The sequence below is a fragment of the Gobius niger genome (genome assembly GCF_951799975.1).
Source record: "Gobius niger genome assembly, chromosome: 16".
NCBI classification, from domain to species: Eukaryota; Metazoa; Chordata; class Actinopteri; order Gobiiformes; family Gobiidae; genus Gobius; species Gobius niger.
Genome location: NC_136867.1, coordinates 15974463 through 16000541, shown reverse-complemented (window position 1 = coordinate 16000541; position 26079 = coordinate 15974463). Strand labels below are relative to the sequence as shown.

Sequence of the window (26079 nt, the reverse complement as noted above, 5' to 3'; positions counted from 1 at the left end):
TGATGCACCCAACCACGGGTCCTGCACCGTTAACCAAACCGTTAGAACTGAACCCCTAATATTTCTCCATAATTATTCCACTGTCTCTTGAATCCTGTTCCCCGAGTTTAGCCAAAATATTGTCATTGTAGTTTATAAGAAAGGAGTACGGGTGCATCAAACACTCCAATTGCAGTTTGTTTGACATTTTTTTTTGCATTCATTCTTTTACTCATTTGTAGTGGCCATAGTTTTTGGAATGGGTTGGGAACCACTGGTCTACAGCTGAACTGTGTGACGGGTTGGACATTTCTTTGTAATCACTCATAATCCCACAATATCAAATGTGGAGACTAGCGAGGCCCGGCCGAAGGCCGGGTCTCAGCTAGTGTTATTATAAAAAAGAAAATGAGTTTAATTCAGTTTATCTGTGAAACGGATTTGCATTAGCAGGACCAAACGACACTAAAACATCCTTAAAAACACAAGTAGGGCACTGTATACACCATTTTTTGTTCAGTTTTGATTTTGTAAGTGAATACAGAGATTCTCAAGTCTAGAATGATTCATGAGATTCCCAACTCACAACATTGCCAATGAAGATTTTTTCATTCGTGTTTTGTAGAATACTTGAATATCGTATGGATGCTCTGTCTAAAGCCTGCACATCTGGATGACAAATCAACCCCCTTGTTGAAGATGTGCATGTCGGATCCCCCTGAACAAACAGACAGTGTATCAGCGCACTCTTTTGTAGCTAAGGGCTCAGAACGTGTGCTCCTCTAGAGATGAGATTCCTGAGCCTTCTCCAACAGCCAAAAACAATACTGTAAACCAGAGAGATGTTTGGACACCACAGCCTCCACGGGCCTCTGCCTCTATCTTTCTGCCTCGCAACTGACCCCCATGGTGGGTCCATCCATGTAAAACAACATTACAATGAGCATATCCATATCATCAGAACTGTTTCTATGATGTGCAAACATGAAACAAAAGCACACAATGATTAAAAACGCTTTCCAATCACAACAGTCAACTTTCTCCCACTATACTGTTTCTCACACATTCATGTTTTCTATGTAATAGTATTTGACAACCCAGAAATGTTGCAGGTGTTCAGTAGAGGAGGACAGAGTTCTCAAAACAGTATGGAAAGCTCATTGATGAAGGAAAACCTATGAGCTGTCAAATTACGTGATGTATGGCACATCTGAATTACAACTGTCTCAGCACCTCACGCATGGGATGTTGAGAAAAAAAAGATTGCTTTAAAGCTATGGTTTTGTTGGCAGGTACCTGACGCCTGGGGCAACCTACCAAACCAGCAGCTGTGAGTTATGAAAACAAAAATACCCAGAGATTGGTTATAGGCAGGTTTATATTTATCTACAAATTTGGTATACAACTAAATAATTCACTTCTGACAAAGTAACCTTTTTTCCAATAAGAGATCCGTGTGTGCATACTGTTAACATAAACCAGATGTAGGGCAGATAGTAAAAAACAGATTGAATGCCACTTAGTTTTGGAAAGAATTTGCTGGTTCATTTTTGCTCCAGTAAACAGAACCCCGTCACTGTTTCCACGCAGGTATACAGCCATTATCTTTATTTTTGTCCAGAAGCCCACCCCCCACCTGGTGGGAAACTTACTGATTCTGTTTCTTCCTCCGATCAACATGTTAGCAAGTCCTTTGGCCTCGTCCTTCCTGTTAAAAAATGTGCATGTGTTAGTGTTCAATAGTAAATTCCATTCAAGGATGTAACTCAATGGGAGGATATAATTCAATTCCATTCAATGTAAGTCTGTGCTGTCAGTCCCTCCCAATTTTGTTTTTGAAAGTAGCACTATACCCCAAATTATTCACATGAATACATTTGTTCACACTTTTTTCCTCTCCGTTTGGGAAATGGGATATTGGGGTACTAAATGCGTTACTAATTGTTTCACTGATTGTTTCTTTTGCCCCATGAAATAGACTCTATGTTAAAAACTTCTTTGTAAACCTTCTGTACACACACAGGTGTCATGATGGACAGTTTATCTATGTAATGCATTTCAACTATCGGTTTGTGAACTTGTGTAACATAGAAGTGGTTCGGACACACTTTAGCTAGCGATTGCAATGCTGATCCAACCTTTGTGTCAGTTCTTTCATCGTGTCTTCAGTGGTCAGGTGGTCTTCGCTGTCCTTTTCAAAGATCTTGGAGGCCTCTTGCATTCTCATCGACAACTTTGGACCTACAGTATAACAAATGCAATTAAACACAAATTAGCATCCAGACGAGACAGCATGTTGCACAACACGTTTTGTAACTATGGGAAATCTCCACACATCCTGCTCTTAATCTTACACCAGTGAGTTCCCACATGGACACACTGTGAGCCTCAGTCTGGAAGCCAGATGTAGCAGCCCGCGTTCATATCACTGACCTCCCACCTATTACTAATTACACCAGGAGAGCAGGGGCTATTAGAGCCATTTACTGCTTAGAGCCAACATTAACACAAGTGTAAACAGCTTTTCTGGTCATGTCAGCACTAAATGGTGGTTGCTCCTCAGCTAACTCCGGCACTTATTACAAGTAAGAGCTCTCATAAATCTGAACCAGTGCTGCCGATGATCTGTTCCCATTTCATTGTAGTTACAAAGATTTCATCAATGTTTGTAAAATAATAGAGGCAATGTAAACCATAAATGAAATTAGAGTACACCGAGCTTCATAATACAGAAAGAAACATTTACAAACTAGAAATGGCTGCGCCATTGCGATTGACTGCGGAAATGCGGGAAGCGAATGCAGAAATTGCATAAACTGTTCAAATTGCATAATCAAATTTGCATAAAATGGTAAAATGCATAAAATGTCATGTTGCATAAACTGTATAAACTGCATAAAGTGGTAAAATGCATGAATGGGATAATTTGCATAAATTATGTAAGTTGCATAAACGCTTTAAAATTCATAAAGTGGTTACTTTGCATAAATTGTTAATATTGCATAAACGGTTTAAATTCCATAAACTGGTCAAACTGTTGAAATGGCCTCAGTGCTTGATTGGCAGAAGCTGCACAAATGGCTGAAAGGCCTGGAGTCTCCCCATTGGCTGGATTCTCCCATACACACTAATGCAAAAATTTCAAACTCTCGTATAAAAAAAATGGAAAACTGCAGAAGGCCAATTTTTTCTCAAAACCCACAAGTTGCATAAGCTGAACATGTGTATAGTGCAGAAATTGCATAAAATGCAGAAAAAAGTGCAGAAAAGCATGGATTTGCGGCAGCCCCATTATAAGTCAATGGGAAAAATCTCAGACATTTTGGCCGATTGCGGAAAAAACGTAAGTTGCAGAAGTCCCAAAAGTAATAGCACCCTTCTCCTCAACATGCGCAACGTTTTGATGCATAACTTGCATAAATTGCACAAAGCATGAAGGTGCTGAAAGCTCTAGAAAATCGGGAAAAAGATGGAAGAGGAATAATAATAAAGAACATGAAAACCAATAATTGACTGCGGAAGAATTCCGCAGTCAATCAATAAATAGGCACAAAGTATAAGCTCTTGGTATGGGCATATAGTGGCTGAGCTTGTCACTGGCACAATTCATGTACCATGCTTTGAAAAACAAAGTGTGACAATGCTGCTTGAAGAAAAGAAGTGTAAGCAGAAGACTTCACATTCATGTGCAAATAATTTCGACACAGCCAGGAATGTTGTTTGTTGTTTTGATCGAAACCATCAGCCCATCGACCCAAGCACCGCAAAAGCCAAGCTCAACAAATCAGTGTGAGGTTTCGAGGGAAATGTACTTCATATGACTCCTGTAAAATGCAGCATTCCAGGAATATCTGGACTTGTGTGACATCATATTTAGTTGCACTAAACACTTTGTGGTAATGAAATCATAAAGACGCGATGCCAACTTTCCTAATTCTTCTTTCTCAGACTGCAAATGCTGACAAACCACAAAGGTTCAGTGAGGTGAGCGTGTCGTGACTATTGCTGCTGTTTCAACAAATATCAGAAATCAGATGCCAGCTCCGTTCCATTAATTTATACGAACATGTCTGACATCGACTCCAACTGTTTCCAGGAGAGGCTTGATTACATCTAGATTTGGAGAGACGATAGGAGACAATGTAATATGCAATAACACATTTTGCGAAGCGCTGCAGATATTATGGTTAGACTGTGGTTTCGATGACAGACAATTGTGATGAGTCTGCTACACTCATTAGCATCTCATTACAACAAAGCAGGATTTGTGAAGAGAATGAAACTCCCTTAAGTCTCAAATCTTCTCATCTACGGAAAAAGTAGACAATGTTCTGAAACAGGAACACCTTGGCTATCCATTAACTGGACGATAAGTTCACAGTCACCAGCTTTTACAGTTTCTCGTACACAACTATTAAACAATATAGACAACACACACAGATTTAGCAAGTGTGAATAACATTCAACTCAGTAAACAGGGAATATGATACTGTGAAAGCAACTGGAAAGATAGTCACAACTGATTTAGGAGCTTATTGTTGGAGAATGGAAAGCTCTACATTATTCAATCATGGCTGCTGTCCATGGAAAGGTCATCATCATTACAAATACAGATAATCTTCAGGGAGCAGCAATTTCCCTCTGTAACCACAAAGACTGCAAAATAAACTAAAATTTAAAAAAAACAAGGAGAAAAAGTAAATTAAAATGTATAAACATTTGGTGACGTCTTGAGAGGAATAAAGAAAAGACAACAATGACCTCACGCATAGTTTGGAAAGACTTCTTCATATGGATCACTTAAATCAGATATAATGGCAGCAATTGAATGAAACTAAAGCAACTCCGGCTTATTCTGTGTAAGTATTTGAAATGTAACAATATATGGCTCTCATGCTCCTGGATTCAGCAAAGCAAATATATAAATCATTGTGTTTTCCAACTGATCTGGAACTATCCACAGTGTTCAGAGGGACACAGTTTCCTTCACAGACAGCGGGTCGTCCCTGCTGCTAACAGCTGATGTGGTTGGAAGGCTGTTCGGCTCCGAGCTTTGATGTGAACCCAGCGAACACTGCTTATGAGGAACTGTGAGAAAGTCCATGGACATTCCAGAGTGGACATGTAACCACCGAGAGAGGTGTGGGAAATTCACACCAACAAGATGACAATGATATTAACTACAGAAATTATGACTGTGTATCTCATCAAAAACAACTGATAACATCTCTTTTGTGACTTCTGAACAAAAATATTATCAAATTATTTGATGTTTTTTGGCTAAAAGCAATAGTAAATCAACCAAAGCCCCTTTTCACATAGTTTGTATAATACATACTGTATGTCTGACAAAACTGGATCCCTATCAGTTGTCTATAAATGAACCAGAGTAAACTTTTTTTTTCTTGCAGGACAAGCTGAAAAACAATCCCAGGATTAACAATACACTCCAGCTGTTTCCACATTCGATCAAATACCTTTCACCAGTAATAACACACTGTTCATATTTTAAAACCACCGCTGTGCTGCCATCCATCACAGTGGCCCTTCACACAATGATTGATACACTCCGTAATTCAGGCTGGACGCCGTTCAAGCATGTGTTTGCTTTTTCATGGCCTCATCTTTCAAACAGTCTGTGTCCAATTAGTCTCCTCTGCCCTGACTACCACACTGGGCATCATCAGGAGAGAGCGGCTCAGACAGAAGCACTGGCTCAGTTCGATGACTTACCGGCTTGGACTGCTATGGCCTCTAGCTATGTACAAACTCCCAATAAAAGCCCATGCAAGTTTGTCATCATTGCACCACTTAAGTGAAATTAAATCGGAAAAGATGAATATGCTGCAGCAGCTGGCAAACAACTTGGTGGAGTTACTTAAGTTTAAGCATCCACACTGGAAAATGTAGCAAGAAACAATCATATATACTTGAGTGTGTCTCATTTGTTTACATTTCTTTGGTGTAAGTTCCTAAAAGTGTTACATATTTTAAACTTTTCATCAGCAACTGCACAGATTCAAACTGTCTAATGTCGCTGTGCTGACACAACTAAGCCGAACCAGTCCAGTGACCTCAAAACTTAATTCATGCAATCCCCCTGATGAGATTATTTAGAATAAGGGGCGCTGTAGAGTAAAACCCACAAACCATAGATGACCCCCGGTAATTATCCTGTACCTTTCCATATCACAGAGGTCATTTTAAAGCTCAACTACTATACAAACAATTTGAACACAATGCACGTTAAAACATTTGAGGACAGAACCTGTTGGTAATATGCATTATGTATGGCTCGTTGTTTTTGCTGTGCCGTTGTTAGGTCTGCATCTTCTTCACTTGCTTGGTTTTGGGTGACTTTTGTTAACTGTGCAGCACCACCCTGGGCTCTTTTCTTCTCACTCTTCAGCTTCTGAAGTAGGACACCTGTTTGTAGTTCATTAAGAAAAATAAACTTTAAACTATTCCATGCGCAATGTTTCCATATGTCAATGTACTATAATCACTTCCCTTGCCCGATTACTACAGCGCTTTGCTTCCAACTCTCCTGTATTTAATTATGTCCCTGCAGCTAAATGTCTTTATACATACTTTTCTCATAATGCATATAGCAGACTTCTTCAGTCTCCAATAAAAGTCAAAGTCACCATTGCTACCATTTAAATGCATAGTGAAGTTTACAGTATGAGTGCTAACACACTCACTACTAGTAGTAAAATAAGTGTGATCAGCAAATACCTTTTCAGTGAATACATTTTTAAGCAACAAAATATTATTACAAATGTAGGTTTTCTATGTCATTGTATGCCTTTGGCTCCAGCCTTGACTGATTTGTCTAAGAAATGAAGTGTGTTTGATGGCGTAATCACAACCCATAATTTCATACATTACTCCACTGCTTGAGCACGTTCCTATCATTACATTAGCAGACGTGGACTGAGGCTCGAGCCAGACTCAAATTGCAGCGGTCAGCAGATAATTTGGGATGTTCAAAGTACAAAAAGAAATCTGGGTGTCACTGTTCTGGATGTGAAATGGACATAATGATAAAAAAAAGAGCAGGAGAAGTTCGTTTATACTTTCTGTCAGCCAATGAAAAGAGTCATCAGTCTGAACAATAACACAAGGAAAGTGAAACTCAATTATAGTTTCCATTGAAGACAGCCACGCACTCATCTCAAAATTCGCCAGAGCTAAACTTTACAATTTAAATGTCTTGTGTACGCCAAGTTTGGGAAGGACTGATTCTTAGGTTCTGCTGTATGTCATTGTTTTAGAAAGATTATCACTTCAGACTGCGCTACTGTTCACTAACCAGCCAGTTGCACTTTACTTTACAGAATATTGATAACATGGTATAATAGAATTGAAATGACATTGTAACTAATGAAAACAAGGGATAATGTATTTTTGACACGAACACTAGTAAATGACTAAATATGATGGACATGTTGCAGACATGCTTACAAATGCATATTATCCTAAACATCTACAAAGTACAAGGACAGTGGAATTAGCAGAATGAGATAGTCACAGTTAGAGCAGTATCTAGACAGATTTGACATTTGCTGTTGAAATGTGTGTAATAGGCGAGCTAATATGAGCGCTGGAAACAGACATTGTCAATATCTAGTGATTACGGTTCTGGGCATACTGTCTTTCTGGAGACACACCACTTTGGCTGACCACGATTCTGACCAGACAACTGAAGCCTTTTCATGCAACCTTCAAAATGAAGAACAACGCTATGGTCAGCATAATGTGCGCAAAGCTGGCTGAATAATCGGTCTTAAACATGTAACAGCAATTGTGGATATTATGGCTCCATTATGTGAAAACCACTATGTCGTCTTGAGAAGGAAAATTCACAAGATGATTTCACATTACTATCACTTTGTCCAACAAATACTACAGTGAAATATATAGATGATAATATCCTATTTATTTTGGGTAGCTGAGGCTTTTGTGGCTCCATAATCAAGGAGACATCTCAATTTCCTGACTAATGTGGCGTGATCCATTGACAAGCCACAGTAAAGAGAGGCCAGGAGAATAATGACACCATAAAGTCATTAAAAATATCGTATTGAAACACAAATACGATAATTATGAATAATAGCAGTCATGATGAACGGCCATCATTAACTGGACTGCTATCTGAAAATATACAGTACTTTTAAAATGGCATGTTTCCCTCTGAAATTGAGAAACCCTCCTCCTCTGATGTTTATGCTCAAATATGACGTTTGCCATGAGTAAAAATGGTGGAGCTTAAATAACATTGTATATAAGCGCATATAAGTGCTTTGTTTTGTGTTTTGTAGACAGCGCCACTAAAGTATAATAAAACACAGATGTTACAATAAATAGGATCAATTCGGGGTTAAAACCTTTCTTCCCTCTCTGCTTTTTGTCTGTGGAGACACCCGAGTAAAATCATGAATTGCATTAAAAGTATGTTGGAAAACGTTTTACATCATGTGCATTACCTGACACAATTAATCAATCAATCAATCAAACTTTATTTATAAAGCGCTTTTCATACCGAAAGGTATCACAAAGTGCTTTACAGATTACAACATTTAAAACAATACGCCTGGCACAACCTCCCATATATATATTTTATATATTAGGATTAAATAAATAGATTAGTCAGTTAAAAGCTAAGCTAAAAAGATGGGTCTTGAGCCTGCTCTTAAAAAACTTGAACGTTCTCTGCAGCCCTGAGCTCCTCCGGCAGGTCGTTCCAGAGGCGAGGGCCGTAATATCGGAAAGACGCCTCACCACGAGTCTTTTTGTTGACTTTAGGAATAACTAGGAGACCCCTGCCGGAGGAGTGAAGGGGCCGTGAAGATTCATAAGGTAAAAGCAGTTCTGAAAGACACAATCTTGTAGGTTTGGGACTGACACATGAAATACACAGGCTTGCGTCCCATGTTATTAGTTTAAGGCAGTTGTTCCCAAACTGTGGTACATGTACCCCAGGGGTATGAAAAGGACTTGGAAGGTACATGAAGAAAGTTTAGGAGGAAAAAAATAAAACAAATAAAACAATTATATGGGAATATAACTAAAAAGTACATTGTGTGTGAATATACGAGGCTTATAAGTTGCTGTAAATAAGTAAGTAAAATGAAATATTTCAATTGTCTGTATTTTTAACGTGGTATTTTATTATTTGATTCGACAAGCCTAAATGTTTAGAGTCATAGGTGCATCCATGGGTTTATTTTAATGAATAAAATAAAATAGATTTTATATATATATATATATATATTACGTACCGTACAGTGATTTCAAGATACCGATCTCGTTGTCACGTTGTGTCAGCATCTCTTTTAATTCTATCACTTCTGCTGCATATTGTTGGCTCGCATGCACATCATCCGTCGTCATTGTAGCTTCTGGTATAATTTTCCCATCAGTCAGTGCTGCTTCTCTTCTTGGATTTTCCAGGATCATCATCTACTCAAAAAGAAATATATTAAATATTTGTCCATTCAAAATGCAGCCAGTGACAATTGAGGTCAAACAATGCATTTAGGCAAAGCTAAGCTCAGAGGTACAGCTTGCAAACAATAGGATAAAATAAACTAAATGTAAAACAGACGTGGGATCCTGCAGAGCCAGTGGAGTGTGAGTGGAGTGACGCTGAGGGGAATGTAAACTGAACAGGAGATAGAACGGGCACATCTTAACAAACTCAAGGCAAGATAAACACAGGGATTTGGAACATCCTTCTGTTGGCTGCTCCACTTCTGACTAAATAAGATCTCAACAGTGGTATGACTTTATTGTCTTGCCTATAAACATTTAGTCGAAATAGGATCATTTTCAGCTGCACAACAATATAGACACACACACTGTAGTAGGCTCATTCTTTGTGAAGATATCCCATAGTTCGCAATAATTAGCATAGATTTGTGCAGTAGAAACATCCTGTAATGTCCTTCATTAAGAGGGGACTTGTTATAGTGATTATTATTTACTATTTGCCCGGTTATTACTGTGCTGTAAATTTTAAAGTGCAGCCGATATTGTTTTGAGTCTGTCTTGTGCTTTGTTTTGTAGCCGTCACGCAAATTTGCCAACATCACCAAGTCAACATTACACTTTGTCTCTAATTAAATGGCAAATATCTCAAACCTATACATGTCTAGACTGACTGGCTGTGGGAAAATCAGCAGCACTGGATACAACTGGGAGTAATCAAAACTCAATGTTTGGCATGAAGTTACATTTAGGGTAGACTTGAGGATAGATGTATGATAATTGGCCTTTTTTTTTCTTTTTTAACACCTAAGTACAGTATAAACAGGCTGAACAGCGAGAGAAGTGTTTTAAAAAAGCACTGCAACTTCCATTTGGGGGAGCTTTTGAGGTGAGATAAGAATGAATTGGCATAACTGGTCAAAATTATCCAGCATTTTGTTTTTACCTTAAGTCTTGAATAGCAGTGTTGGATCTTTCTCATGTCTGGCCCCAAATTTAGACTAACTTCAGGATCGGGATCATCCAAAAAGGCCTTGAGTAATTCTTCTAACCTGCAAACACAGACACGATGTTGATATTCCCCATTCAACACTGGCTCAACACTCAAACAGCGGTCAGTGTCAACGTAAACCATTGACTATATCCATTTTCCAAACATTGCTTCTTTATTCTCCTGACACTTCCAGCGGAAAAGGCCAAGAACCGAATCGTAGACACATCAAGAAATCAGAACAACGGCTCCTAATTTTCCACTGCTATCATAGTGTTGTGTACGATATAGAAACATGCAAAGTTTAGACAAAGATGGACATAAAACAAACATAGTCGTCTAGTTACAAGGTCTTTGGAGGCATTAGTGGTTTCAGAGGAGAGATTCTTTTCAACACTTCAGATAATATTTGCAGAGATCTCATAAACATTTTTGATAGCAACAGAGTTCAGTTTGCCCACAATTATGTGATATTTAACAGGGAGAAACCGTTTTAAAAATGACATTTCCAGTAACCTGCATTGATTACATATTGTCCCATGAAATCATAGTTATTTTGGAAATATTTTCTTTCACTGTGTACAAAAAAACGACAAATCATGTGGCTCTGGAAATGAGGTCAAAAATGACATAGAACAAGCCATAAAGATTCATCCAGTAAGTGTGGTTGCAAAAGACCGCATTGAAGGTTATTTGTCCGCAAACTGGGCAAACGGGATAATCACAGGGGTAGTAATGAGATGCCAGCTGAGGCGGTCAATACGCAGCAGTACAAACCCCCTTGCCAAGTTGTCTGGCCTGTAGTCTGGTGCTGATGGAAGGGGCACGCCGCCATGTGGGTAGAACAACAGAAATACAACAGAGGCCTGGGAAAGTCTATTAGATCTGGTTAGGCCGCTGCGAAGAAAGGCTTGCGCGCACCACTGACGCGTTGCCAAAAGCATAAGTCATAGAGACGTATTCACAAACCTTAACAGTTATGAATCTAGACAAAAGATTGGCCCCGGATTCTTGGTGTTGAGTGTTACAGTTACAAATCAGTGTCGCTAAAGGCCTGTCTGCACGCTCCCTTAAGGTTAAGACGTTCTCCAAACCAACAATGACAAATAACTCCTTGTTCATGTCCTGGTATGACTGGCTGAGGTCAGAGAGAGAGAGAGAGAGTCATTTCTTATATACAAGTAAGTAAAGTACAACAGGGTTATAATGTGGCTGCCCCCCTGCTGGGAGTGTCTACATATTTGAATGTTATATCTAGACAGTATTTGCTTACTTTGTGCAAAGACAAAAAGACAATTGCATACTTGAGTTTCTCGTCCTCTGTTAGCTGCTCCTCTCTCTGTACTCCAGTCACCATGGACAACTCCGCTTTTAGACACTGGATCTCTCTCTTCAGATGGGCTATAAGCTGCAAACAGGCATAAATCAGTTCAAAGAGTGCAACGCTGGTACAAAAATCTCTTACTGTGCAACAGCAAAATCTGTTTGAAAATAGAGCGAAGAAGACGAAATATCAAACGGTCTTAATGATCAGTAAACAATGTAACAAAAACAGAGAGATGACAAATTTAGAACACAAAAAACAACATGGTGTTTATCTAAGTAGAAGACTGAAGCATCAGCAGACTTTTTTGCTTATCACTGATAAGAAGTTTAAGTTGTTCCAGACAACTGGCTCCTCCGCTGTGAACAAACAACAAACAATATGATATAGAAAACACACAACTTAGCACTTTTTCACTTCTCACTGTCTGCATATGTTTTTTGTATTGACTTCGGCTAATACAAAAGGTGCCATCACTAACCACTGTCTGGGTCTGGTCACTGTATGTATCAAAACAGCAACAAAAACCACATAGTTTCCTAAAAGTCGCATAGGAGGTAATCCCCGTGCAACTCAAAGTGTGAGTGGTGTTGAGCAAACACAACACTGGACTGTGACTGTCCAGCGCACTCCTAATACTGGTGGTGACACAGAGACGCCAGAGAGACAACTGTCTGTGTAGGCCAAGTCGGGGTCAGAGTTTGGACTTAGCGTCGCACCACCACAGAAATGTGAAAAGGCTTGTATTTTTTTCAATCTTCTTGGTAACATACTACTCAGCTCTACACAAAGGTTACAGCTTGCCCTAGTGTCTGAATATCATAGATGCCAACAAAGAGCCACTCCCAATAGCTCTTTTAAGGGCAGATGTTCTGATGTAATACTCCAGCTGCATCCTCAAAGACTGACCGCTGCTTGTTGGTCAGCCCCATTGGTTACAGTCTATTTCTGAAGCCAAATCCCACACTGGCATAGCGGCGGCAAACCATCATGGACAGAAAGGAACACGCAAAGTGATGATGCATGCATTTCTTGATAAAACCCAAGTTAGGACAGAAATTTGAAACAAAAGTAAAAGTGGCATGAAAAAGTATGTGAGTCAAGAATCTTGTGCTGGTCAAACTATATGGAAACGTTGATGTTGCCGAATTTGCAATATTCAAAACTGTATTGTATTGCATATTTTTGTTTCATACTGTGCAGCTCTTAACCTTTTCTGAACCTCTTTGTTAAGTACATGCTATCTTTCCAACGTGTGCAGAAAACCACCCACAGTAAACTGCAGGCATTACAATGTAAGCACAGGTTGCACCTAAAATGCATATGAATTAGGTTATATGTCCCTCTCAGACATGCTGGCATTATGGGGCCCCTTTTATGATGGAGCAAGATGCATGATGTTTTTCCGCTACACCTAACTGTGGGCTGTGCAGCAGTCCCCAACTAAATGATAACATACGTATGAGCTGTGCTGTAAAAATCCAACAAACTAGCTTTTGAGTCGAGTCCAAGAGGCAAGGTTTAGTAGTTACTGTAGTAACTACTGTTTTAATTTTTAGTATGTGTTTATCTGAACATCCGCCATGAACTAGAGTCTAATAGACACAGTGTATCACAAAGAAGATAAATTAATCATATTTTTAGTAGGACAATGTCATTGCTAAAATTGAGCTAAATAAATATATTACAGCAGTACTAAGTAACTTGTGCCCCTAGAGGCCATAAGTGCCACTGCAGGTGTCGTAGCATGTTGCGTTTTTTACTCTTTTTTTTTTTTTTACTCGTAATACTACGCTGATAGAAAAAACAAAGGGAGAGAGGGTTCGTGTACATCCAATTACACTCAAACTTTGCTTTAAATACTGTTTAAGTGGCGCTAGCCGCAGTTAGCTTTGCCCGTTAGCCTGCTAGCTTCTTCGCCGTGGTGTCATTAGTGTGTATTGGTGGCTCTGTCCCAGTGGCAGCAAAGTTTCAATTGTGGTTTTCTGGCCAGAGACACCAGGGGGAGATGAAAGACCCCCCAATCATCCCATAAACACTTATATTACCACCAGAGGGACTATGGAAAGGATTTTTTTTTTTAAAAAGGGCTACATGCAAGTTAGCCATTTTATACTCACTCCCGCCACCTCAGGTCATACGTGTAACTGCGGCTTCTATATTAAGCTCGTGCATGACGGCACTTCGGACCCGAATTAAAGGGAGTATACAGAGTTTAAAAATGGTAAAATTATCTAATTTCCTCCTCCTAAATGTGCCAACAATGTCCTAAGGTGTAGAATGAGCCCAGACCTGTTCACCACAACTGCCTCTAAAATCCTGCACTGTCACTCAAAAAGGTGTCACTTCGGGTCCGAATTGCCTTCATGCACGCACTTAATATAGAAGGTGCAGTTACACGTATGACCTGAGGTGGCAGGAGTGAGTATAAAATGGTTAACTTGCATCTAGCCCCTTTAACACCTTTTTAAGTGACAGTGCAGGATTTTAGAGGCAGTTGTGGTGAACAGGTCTGGGCTCATTCTACACCTTAGGACATTGTTGGAACATGTAGGGGGAGGAAAATACTTAATTTCAACATTTTTAAACTCTGTATAGTCCCTTTAAGGTAAACAAGTTACATAGTACTGCTTTAACTTAATCAGTCACATCAAAATATTATTTGATTAGTCAGTGTATTGAAGCTATAACATGAAGCGATGGGCTCTATATGGTTCAGTAGTAGAGAGTGATCAATGTTCTGTCTATGGGACAGTAAACATTTTTGACATTGGCTTTCAAAATTAATTAGCCACAGCCAAAGTGTAACAGAAAAGTGTGACATTTTCTTAATCTGGGTGTGACATTTTCTTAATTTGATAACTTTACGGCTGGCTTGTCACTCCCTCAGGCAGAGATTTACAGGGAATAAGCAGACAACTAAATGCAACATGTTTCATTGCCATAAACAGACACCAGAAGTTTGTCCATGAAGTTTTTTGGATTTGCCCAAAACTATATGAGTGCCGGACCCGATTGAGAGCAGCCAGACACCATCACAATTACTGGGCCAGCCGCAGACTCTCTTAAAAATACCTCTGCAGGGTTTGGAAGTGGCCAGCTAAGCAGTAGTAGCTGTAATACAGTAGCTAGCAGTTGATCCCCTGGCAAATCTGGGTGGGAGGCCAGGAAGCGGATAAACTGGGGATGACTCATAATATGTCCCGATATAATTTTTGCTCCAACCGTTCCAAAGATAAAGTAAAAAAAACAAAATACCAACTAAATTTCACATTACGTATCAACTTTCCTATGTGTCTGTATATGTGCAATATATGATCATTGCCTGTGTCCTCTGTCTGCAGCTGGAAGTGTTTTCAAGAGGCTTGGAGTGTTGGGATAAAACATGTCAGAGGATTGTAAACAGCAGAATGAATGCAAACAGAACCAGTGAGCAGTCCAAATAGAGCCACACACGCGCGCATTCACATGTCAAATCTGGAGAGCAGCCTCTTTTACATCACAAATTGAGGGTGGAAAAACTCTGGGTATCTGAAACCTACAGAGACACTTAAGAATGTGGTGAATTACACTTGGTTACATGTAGACTCGAAGTGTTGATCATCGGAGGGTCTGGAAGCTCTGAGCAGGACCTGGCAGCAGTAAGGCATCTGTGCACTGTCATGATTACATGGTGTGGCTCAGTGGCCCCAAAACAGGCCTGACGCTTAAGTGGTGTGTGTCCTGCCATCTCACCAGAACAGGATCCAACTCCTCATTTAATACAGCTTCATTTTTGATAAGAGAAACACGTTGTGCAAATCGACACGTGGAGATGGATTCCTAAAGAGAGGATATTTAGTGAGTTATCGATGATTGTGGCCTGATCTAAAGTACAGTGACTTGTTTCATTTACATCAATGTTTCTTCTCTCAACTGCCACAGTGGCAATCATTGTTGTCATGCAGTTGCCCCCAAGACTGTCTCGTAGCACAGAAGTCAACATTGAGTTCCTATAGGGAATATGTGATCGGCTCTTCTCTGATAATGCTATGATGACCTGAAACAATAGAAAGTAAAGGAATACATTTAAGAAATATATCATGCTTTACAATGCTAACATGTGCTATTAAAACAATAATGGACCTGTTCAAGGTAGTGCAAGGATACGTTAATATACTTGGCTTCAGTGAGAAGCTGTCCTTTTAACCCAGTCTTAGAAGCTCGGTCGGATCCAGCCAAATCCACCAGGTGGAGCTTTGAGCGGTGCACAGTGGCTGAACCTGGCTCCCGTCTGCACAGGTGCACTGTGAATATACAGTGCGAACGTGTGGAGGCCTGGTTCATGGGAGTCTGAACATGAAGAGGTGAAAAGTGGTTAGATTGGATTCAGGAAAAGCAAATGAGATTATGAATGAGATTTTTTTTAATCCTCTTGAACCTTACACAGATTCAACAGTCCATCAGTAATGCGTCCATGTTTAAACAACAAAAATGTGCACTTTGAGTTAGATTTTCCTGCTTCTGTGGCTTTGGAGAACAAAGCCATGTGTGACCGATGAGCAGTAAACATGGTACAATGCCTGAGGTTAGTTGCAGATGGTCAATGCAATAACAGAAGTCAGACTGAACCCACAGAGATGGGAGTGAGTCTGTCTGAACAAACAATTACAATCAAGTTGAATAGGCTCCTGAAGGCTTTCAGTCTAGTATTGTTCCTGTAATGATTGTCATTACCATCAACCATAAAAGTGGATATACTATACACCTTGAAACAGTTGGAGCCGAAAACTACTGTATATTGAAAAGAGGTAGCACGTACTAATACATGAATAATACTGTATTTGTTTGTGATTTTTGAGATGTAGTGGTGTAGAGTTTGTGCATATTCTCAAAATGCTTTTTCTTTCCATCCCTTGACTTTTAGTCCTCAAGCTCTAAACTGACCACATGTTGATCCTCCGTGCACCACATGCTGACCACACACAGAGCACCAGCAGCCCAGCATGAATGGGCAATATGGAGAACAACACAAATCTCATGAAATAAGAATGAATATGAGCAGAATTTACCTTTTGGTAAATAAATATTGCCAATAAATACTGTAACCCTAAACAATTATGGTCCTAACTTGATAAGTATTTGTTAAGACACTGGGCATTTAAGATAAGATAGAACTTTATTGATCTTTAACACACATAGCATACAGCTGGTTATGAAAAAAAATACTTATGTAATAACTTACTTCTGCAATCATCCGATTTGTTTCTCCGAGAAAGAGCAGATTCAGAGCTTCTTCCTCATTGAGTGATTGTAGCAGAGACAGGTTTTTCAGATGAATATTCTGTTCTGGATCCTCCATGATCACAACTTTTCTGAAAAACATGATTGATGGGCTCACTAAACGTTACATCAGTGTCTCAGAGTTGACATCGGTAGCATTTTTTGAGTAGTTATTGCACAGTGATAACAGATAAGACTCACTTCTGCAAACAATAAACATGGGTTTGTTTAAACAAACTCCACTCACATCTCATATAATGTCATCTGTGGAGATTAGGTTTACTGAAAAGATATATTTGTGAGGGTGGAGGAAAAATAACGCTTACAAATGATCAACTACTTCATTCAGGTCAGTGCCAGGCTTAAATGATTGGATGACTGTCAATGATAAAAGGCTACAGCAGTGAAAGGAAAAGCAACTTCTAGAATCAGAAAGAGCCCACAGCATGGTTAACAAGGGCCGCTGTCTATTTCCAGAAGACTGTGATTTGTGGCTATCTAAAGCTTGAACTGAATCTTAAGTGAGAGCACAGGAAAATATGTAAGAACTGGTACAAGAAAAAAGTATCGGATGTCATATGAACTATAAAAAATGGACAGTACATAAGGTTAAAGAATCGTAAAAGCTATGCATACTGACGGTAGGTTTTCAAATCCAGACCCTTTCTGACGAGAACTCAGAAGATCATATCCTGAGTCATTATAGATCTCCAAGTAAGAGACATGGGTTGTGTACACCATACTGGTTTCCTGTAAGGGAAAGAACAGTCATACACTGGAGGTGAAAATATAAAACTATATATGCACATATCTGAACTGACCAGGCTGAAGCGTTCATATAGATAAGACAGAATGCGAGGAACGAGGCCACGGTCGTTGTAACGCTCTGCACCTCCTGTTATGGTGAATGTCTTTCCACTCCCTGTTTGGCCATAGGCAAAAATTGTGCCATTGTAGCCAGCTAGGACGCTGGCGAAAGACAAGAGTCACAATAATGGTTGAACATCATTGACTCCTTTGCACTATGAAAAATGCAAAATTCAATATCGGAAAATAATAATCATAAAAGTTGTGTTAGTGTGGTCATTATGAAATGCCAACAACAATAACAAGTAATAACTTGCAAAGTAAAAACCATTCTTTCTCAGTTTCAACACGTGCTCACTGCTCACTACGATATCAGAGCTCTTTTTAGGTGCCAAGGCTGTCTGACATATCCCAAAGCAGTCAAACCCAGCACTTTGACTGAATTGAACCTGACACCATGAACCCACAGGAAAACATCAGAGTGAGAGGAGAGCGGCTATGGCGGCAGACATCTGCCGGTGAAAAAATGTCTCTGAGCATGAGTGAAAGAACGGGCCCAAACCCGTTCGACCAGACACCACTTGGTAAGTTTGGTTTGGCACTAATACATGGGAACAGTTCCTGGCTGGTTTTGGTATCTACTTTAAAGAAAAATGTAAAATAAAAATAAAATAAAATTGCACTGTTTTCATGTAAAACCTACTCCATCAGAGAACCAACAACTGTTGTATTTATAGTTTACTATTTTTGTTTTTTTGTATTTTAATGTGTAACTAACTTCTATTACAAGATCTTATATCCCGGAAATTCCTATCCATCACAATTAGAAACATAGAGCAATAGCAAGTGAGTATAAAAAGCAGAATGCTCTTTTGAGATGGGTGGTTGTTGAGTGGAACTTAGACAGTCATAGTGTGCCCTTCAATGCAAAATGAGTCAGACTGGCACTGGGGCAATATCCAGACACAGTGTGCAGTGTTTAGTCTAATGTCACTGCTGATTCTGTGGCCAGGGGCTTGCCACTGGGGCCTGGGTGCGACTCAATACTTGTTCCTGTTTACACCACTTTTCCTGGAGATCAAATACAGCCTTCATAAAAAACATGTTACTAGCATGGATGTAGTAATTTTTCATAAATCTTGTTTTATTGCGTGCTTAATTGCCATGAGCCGAACGGGATTACAGAGCAGATATGTTGGACTGCCTTGCCAATCCAACATTATTACGCTGGCTTTTCCTCTCCTGGAGCTATTAATGTTGGTTTGTTTTTGAACTACTGAGTTGGGATTGAAATTGCTGGTTTGGGTTACACCACAGCACAGACAAGGACTGGTGTGCAAGTAAACGCGTTCAAGCTTCTGGCTAAACCCGCAGAGTGCCAAGTATCACAGGCTACCAATGAAAACAACAACCTGACAGTTATTGCTAGCGGAGATGCTCGGCCACGTGTGTGAGACAGTGAGGTTTAATTTAAGAGAGGATTCCTTCTACTGGAGCTGCTTTGAGGATTTTTTATTTGTTTGTTTGTTTGTATTTAATCATCGCCCTCTGTTCTGCAGTTCTGTTACCGGAATAATGTCACCCATGTTAAAGTAAAATAATATGAGCACACCACCAGCTGAGTTTAAGCAGCTTATTATTTTCAATTCCAGTAATTGCTTTTCCTAATCTCTCTCAATAGCTTTTGTTCCACGAGCACAAGTCACAAGAGTTTTTGAAATCTTGTTTTGGACACATTCCAACAGGAAATCAGGCTAAAAAACAACAAACAAAATACAACTTCACAACTTCAGAGTAAAACTTCAGAGCATTCAGCACATAACCTAAGAATTATAAAAAGGACAATCATTTATGAAAGATTGCAAAAGTGTTTAAAGTAAAACAGAAGATATGCACATATTGTTTCACACTACTGTATAAACATATACGAGATGCATAATCAAACTTATGTGGGAATGGGAGTGGCATAACGTAGCACCTATTTATTCCCACCCCCACTTGCATGGCCATATCATCAAAAAAAGAGAAGAAAAAAAAGTGAGGGGGCATAAGATACATCTGTGCACTGACGTGTCTTCAATTACAAATGAGAAAAAGTGATTAGTTCAAGTAATAATAAACTGCTCAGTAAGAAAAGTATTTTTACCTGTCTGCGACTGGTTGAGCTATATTCTCAAATATTTCTTCCTGCTCGGTGCTTTGATCAAAAATGTTCTGAAATCTTAACAAATATAGAAAAAAGAAAAATATCTTTAACACACACAATAAAAATCACATTTCTATTACTAATAAAATAATAATAAGGGCTTGCACTTGTATTGCGCTTTACAAGCCTGAGTTTCCGACCTTCTGAAAGCGCTACAATGTAATCATTATTCATTCACGCCATACTCTGTGGTGGTAAGCTACTTCTGCCCCTTGGGGTGGAGGCTACCAATCTGTGCCATCGGCCCCTCCGACCACCACCAAACACTCACTCACACACTACATTCATGCTGGCCCATTGTACATGTTTTTCGTGTTAGGGGAAACCGGAGTACCCGGAGGAAACCTATGCAGGCACGGGAGAGCATCTAAACTCCACACAGAAAGACCCCACCGGCCGGGGATCGAACCACGGACCTTCTAGCAGTATCATATTTATTTATTTACAGGCCATCTGTTGTTTAGCAGTGATATGCTGTGTTGTTTCTTGCCTCACTCTCTGACTGTGAATTTGGGGCTTGGAACAATGCATGTGAACTGCTCAGAGGGTATAGAAGGCTGAACCTTTCACCAATTGAATTTAGCAGATGTTCCTAAAGAGAAATAAGAATTGGTAGATGATGTTTAGGCCGTAGGGTACTGACCTAAACCTGTAGCTCTCCTTCTTATTGTTAATGAAGCCTTGTGCCATATCTTTTGGAACCACAAACTCCAAAGATGGGCCTGTTTGCTGTTCATTGTCCACAGAGTACACCTGAAGAAGACAAATAATTGACAAACCAAAGTCACAGATTCATGTAAAAGGTGGTAAAATATATACACGGCCTATCTGGTCTCATTATGCTCACGACATACTGTAAAGATTCACTTAATACATCATTTTATTACCATTATTTTATCTTTCCTTGGGTTTGTCCTTTACTGAGTTCAACCTGGCGGTGAGCTTTCTTTCAGTTTCGTGAAGAGGAGGACAAGCCCTTGAATATGACCAGTCAGATATGCTCCAGAGCAAAGGGCCAAAGATAAAACAGATGACTGGACTGAATTTGCTTTGCGTTTACAGGAATAAGAGACAAAATATTTTATCGGATTTATTTATCTCTTAGCTCTGTTATCCATCCTGAAGTTCATGTCTGACAACAGATTTAGAACACAGCCCAAGTTCAAAGCCAAGGAATACAGCCAGCAGCAAGTCAAGTTTAACGCTTGTTAATGCCATTTCAGTGCCTCACTACCATATAGTAATGCCACAAGCACAAAATCTGTGCATATTTCAATTCTCCACATTAGCAAATATTCCGTCAAAGGAATTAACAGGGACATTTTGAAAATCAAAAGCAAGAGGGAAACAACATAAGGCGTAAATCAATTTTTAAAATAAATAAATAATTGGGTAAAATTTTAGCCCAAACTGCGCAGTTTTGGCCCATATAATTTCTGAAGCAAAATTAGTCAAGCAATGTCGTAATTCTCCAAGAAACGTAGATTTAATGCCAATTTGAATCTACTTTAATGCTTTAAAATGACATTTAAAGCCTTGATTTTAGTACATTAATTTAAATGACTTCCGCGGAAGTCGCATACAAGCTCAATGGTTTGAAAATGATGAGGATCAAATGTTTATGGGGTCATCATAAGGTCTAGACAAGCTAAGCCGTAAAACTATTCCATATAAAATTCAGCCAATGCTAGCTAAAGTTAGTTTGGTCATTTGCACATGGCGCCTGGCTTTAGTTTGGCTAAATTTGGCGATTACTTACCGCTGACGTTTTCTGAGTGGGTTTAATGCGAGCGAATATCTGTATCGTCTGTTTAACCATTTTAAAAAATAGATGTTGTTTCAAGCTATTTTCAACGACGGTAGTTTATTTACTCTTCTGTGTTAGGCTAACATTGTGGTCCATGTGAGCGCAGCTCCTGGTTTGTTGTAGCTGGTTGCTATGCAACCGTGTTGGAAGATGATCCCATCAGGGGCATCATTGGCTTTCCCACTTTTTCATTGTTTGTATCAGTTTCAGTCATGTTGGATGGCAGTATCCTATTTAACTTTTACTTTTGTCATGCAATGTGTAACCGAGCTGCTATTAATTCATCTCATTACAGTAATTCACAGGTAATGGCTGAACTGGATGGGATTCAAGCCCTGTTTGCTGCCGGCTACACTACACACATGTGGTAAGAGCTCAGAAATCTTCTTCTCTTGTGTGCCATTCTCTTTTAAGAGCTTGTTTTCCGAGCTATAATAAGAACATAAGGTCAAGTTAAAGTTCAGTGATTCATTGCGGACATATTGACTCAGGTTGATTTAGCACTGGCACTCCTTACACACAGCCGATGACACTTAATCACTATGTGATAAAAACAATAACCCTTCAGTTACTGGTAGTTCATAAATTGAAATCAAAACCTAGTTGTTGTGCTCAGCGTTGATAGTAGCCTCATACAGACAGAAATCTAATGTGTATGTGGCACATAAAGCTTGTTTAACAAAAGTATATCTAACTTTTTAAAGAAACCATAACATGTTTAACTAGGAAATGAGAGAGTTCATGCTGTATGTGCACAGCAGACCAAGACAAATAACGCTTACAATCTGCATTATGTGTGCATGTATTTAGACTAACCTCAGTATCTAATATCTAATAAATTAAGTTACTTATAAACTCACGCATGTGCCATATAATACTACTACTAATTCTACTACTACTACTACTACTACTACTACTACTACTACTACTAATAATAATAATAATAATAATAATAATAATAATAATAATAATAATATATTCATAATGCATTTGAGGAGATGCTTCAGTCTTTCCTGTCTCCTGCTTCATGCGTGTCATGCTGTTTTTTGTTTTCCACCTGAACTCTATATGTCCCGTTCATAGACAGGAGGATTGTGCACTGAGTGGCGCTGAGTAGGACGTGCGGTTCCTAAAGTAGTATATAGGTTGTATTGTGTTTGTCTTGGTGCATTCTGTGGTACCACAAAAATACTTCTTGTGTGGTGCAGTGTTTATATTCACTGTTAGTAGTATGCTTGAGTATACAGTGATCCTTTATAGGACATTCTACTGCAATAAAGGGATGTAGTGGGCAGCCGGGTTAAATGTGTAGATAATGGTATGGCTAAGGGCTAAGGCTAAGTATGGCTATTCCTCCCACTGTCCGAACACATGCATATGGCAGTGTTTGGCAGCATTCTAATTGCACTGAATGATGTCTTTTCCAGCCTTGAAAGTAGCACTTATCCACCTCCAGTTTTTGGGGTACACATCAGTAATCTGCAACCCCTGAAAGGAATAAAACAAATACAATAATTAATTTATGTTTATTGTTATTGCATGTTTGCCGAGGAGCTTTTTGGGATTGACTGTGTGTGTTAAGTAGTTTTGTGACAAAATAAAAATTTCAAACTTGATATTCATACTAGCAAATAACTCAATACTAAAATTTTGATACAACCGTGAAAAACAACAACAAAAAATCAAATTTAGAATAAAACAAGAATCAACACCTGAATAGCCAATTTAGATATGATTACAGATTCAGTTTCGTATTGAATAGTGCATATGTCAATAAAACATAAAATAAAACAAATAAACACTCAACACCTTATATATAAGCCCTTGTTTTCAAAGACAACAGCTCATATTTAGAAGGTCTTGCGCAACCTAGAACCACCTCCTGAAGAGGGAACAAAGATTCATGATGCCAGTGTCACCAGTGGGTCAAAAAGACGTCCAGGGCTCTGATATGTCACCCCACATTCCTTCCAATGTCTCTGCGGGACCATGTGTTATGCAATGGACATAACTCTGCAGCAGAAGACGGTTTTGTGTGTCTAAAATGTTGCTTGCGTGTATTGGTGGATGAGTTCGACCTGTGAGTTGGTGCTAAATCTGGTGCATGGCTGAATACAACAGTCTCCCTGTAGCAGGCAACTTCAAAGAGAAGATATTGTGCTTACACAGCTAAGTCTTTAGCAGCCATGTATGTAAACCCAGAATATATTATTACATCTAAGTGACCAAGTATTCTGTAAATTAAAGCTCAAAATTTGATCAGGGTGTTTGGTCTGATTTAATTACTACACTAGAGCTTGAATTACTGATAATGGTTCATCCAGAAGGCAAAAGTGACAAGGTTGTCCTCAGAGGAAAAGATGCATTTCCTTGGAGAGTGTTGAAAATCACATGTTGTAAAGATTGCCCCTGGACTGGAATGGGCATGTTACAGAGCTGTGAAATCTTTTTTTAATATCCTGTTTTGGTCCATGCGTTGTCTTAAGTTTGGCTCGCATAGCTGCGGCTTCACTCCCAAGAATTCCACCAACTGTACTGCAGGAACTCAGCATGAATGAACGCAACCTCAAATTAAAGACACTTTTACTTTCACCCAAGAAGTCTGTTTTTTCTTCTAACCATTTCCTAGTACAAAAACTAAACTACTACTACTACTACTATAAAGGCAAAATTCTACCAATGTTGATCAATGCTTGCAATATTTGCTTCAGTACAATCAGTAAAGCTTCTGATGCTAATTTACCATTATTGGCATCTATTACAACCACTATTAGAGCCACAGGAATGTTAACTCCCACTTTCAAGGTAAAAAAAATGGACGGCATTAAGGTAAGATAAAGTATACAGTACTGTAGCATTAAGTTTCCCTCCTCAAATAAAACATCCTCAAGCGTGAAATCTACAGGGACAACCTTTTGTTTTGTGGACCGGGGTAATTGGCAGTAATTTCTGGTTGTTATCAATAATTCCCCATAACATGTCCTTTCTCTTTCATCTTCCCAGGTCATTTTAAGATCAGGTGACAGCAAGAAGTATGCAATGGCGCACAAAGGGACTGTCACAATGGATGATGATTACACATGCGGACAAGTGCAAGTATGTGTGCACAGACGCACACAGACACACACATGCACAATGCACGCCTCATTTGGCCTGAAAGGACTAAGGTACAGTAAAGACTTCAACTTGGAACATTTCAAAACTTGGAAAAAACAACTTGCAGCTAAGATGAAAACCTGTTTTATCAGTCACGTTTGCCAGCAATCGACACTTGTATAGAGTTGGCCTGGCAGCAAAACCAAGGTGTGCTCCTCCTAGTCACAGTAAGGCATTTGGGAGACAAGAGTATGTGGCGAAGACTCCTTTGGATGCTTCCCAAAAAGCATAGAAGCCGCTGCAATATAGATACATTGACACCAGGATAATAAAAAAAACAATGGGTGTTTTCTCATGTAAAAGCTTAGATGAAAAAAAAAAAAAGTACTACAGTTAATGTTGCTACCAGGCAGCTATACAACTTATAGTAGATGAACTGTAACCTAAGTTCACCCGTGTGTTTCCTGATTTGTTTGGATGGAGGTTCACACAGCTGTAGTTACTAGTTCCTCTCCACCCCTCCTGTCCTGTTTTGATCATGGGGTGTTCTTCAGAAGCCAGTTTGTATTGTTTATTGACTGCATTGAAATAACAGTGCTTGCCACTGCTTGTTCTCAGTAGTCAGTTTATGCACTACTAATGTGGGAGTATTTTTCCTTCTGTTGCTCTCTCATATGCATGCGTGGGTATTTACTGTAAATATGAAGATGATTTGTGTGTGCCCACGGAGCTGTAAACACAGTGCCCCTCCTAATCAGGCTCATTCTGAAAGCTTGTTGGTGTTCCTGCGGGTTAGACTGGTCCTTATTACAGACTATAGGAGAAGATGATGCTATAGTCAAGTGGCTGGCCCTGGATGGCTTAGTGGTTGGGCTGCCTGAATGTGTGTGTTGTTCCACTCCTGTCTGAGGGTGGCCACAGGGGATTAGTGGGAGAATGCAAAGGCCTAATCAAAAGACTACTCAACTCAACAACAACCTGAGTGCCAGTGCGAGCAGCAAGTGGCACTGAAGTGATACGTTAACTGAAGTAAAATTACCACTGTCACTACAGAAGATTTTATTCCTCTATCAAGTGAAATGGTTGAGTATATGGTTGTTGTTTTTTTGTAGTTT

General features: G+C 39.4%; 1 protein-coding gene across 1 annotated transcript in view; it reads right to left on the bottom strand.

Annotated features, from left to right (window-relative positions):
• The window catches only part of kif6 (kinesin family member 6), a gene marked incomplete at its 3' end in the record, with an annotated part of 31852 nt that extends 9893 nt beyond the window's left edge, over positions 1 to 21959 (bottom strand). The window contains exons 1-15 of the mRNA XM_079574281.1: positions 21821 to 21959; positions 20705 to 20814; positions 20002 to 20076; positions 17870 to 18017; positions 17689 to 17798; positions 17011 to 17140; positions 15912 to 16118; positions 15682 to 15825; positions 15522 to 15608; positions 11767 to 11870; positions 10418 to 10523; positions 9285 to 9444; positions 6319 to 6405; positions 2118 to 2220; positions 1632 to 1687 (exon numbers count right to left, since the gene is read on the bottom strand). Coding sequence (XP_079430407.1) covers positions 1632 to 1687; positions 2118 to 2220; positions 6319 to 6405; positions 9285 to 9444; positions 10418 to 10523; positions 11767 to 11870; positions 15522 to 15608; positions 15682 to 15825; positions 15912 to 16118; positions 17011 to 17140; positions 17689 to 17798; positions 17870 to 18017; positions 20002 to 20076; positions 20705 to 20814; positions 21821 to 21880 — 1687 coding nt within the window. The 5' untranslated portion in view covers positions 21881 to 21959. The remainder of the gene's footprint in view (positions 1 to 1631; positions 1688 to 2117; positions 2221 to 6318; positions 6406 to 9284; positions 9445 to 10417; positions 10524 to 11766; positions 11871 to 15521; positions 15609 to 15681; positions 15826 to 15911; positions 16119 to 17010; positions 17141 to 17688; positions 17799 to 17869; positions 18018 to 20001; positions 20077 to 20704; positions 20815 to 21820) is intronic.
• Positions 21960 to 26079: the final 4120 nt, after the last annotated feature.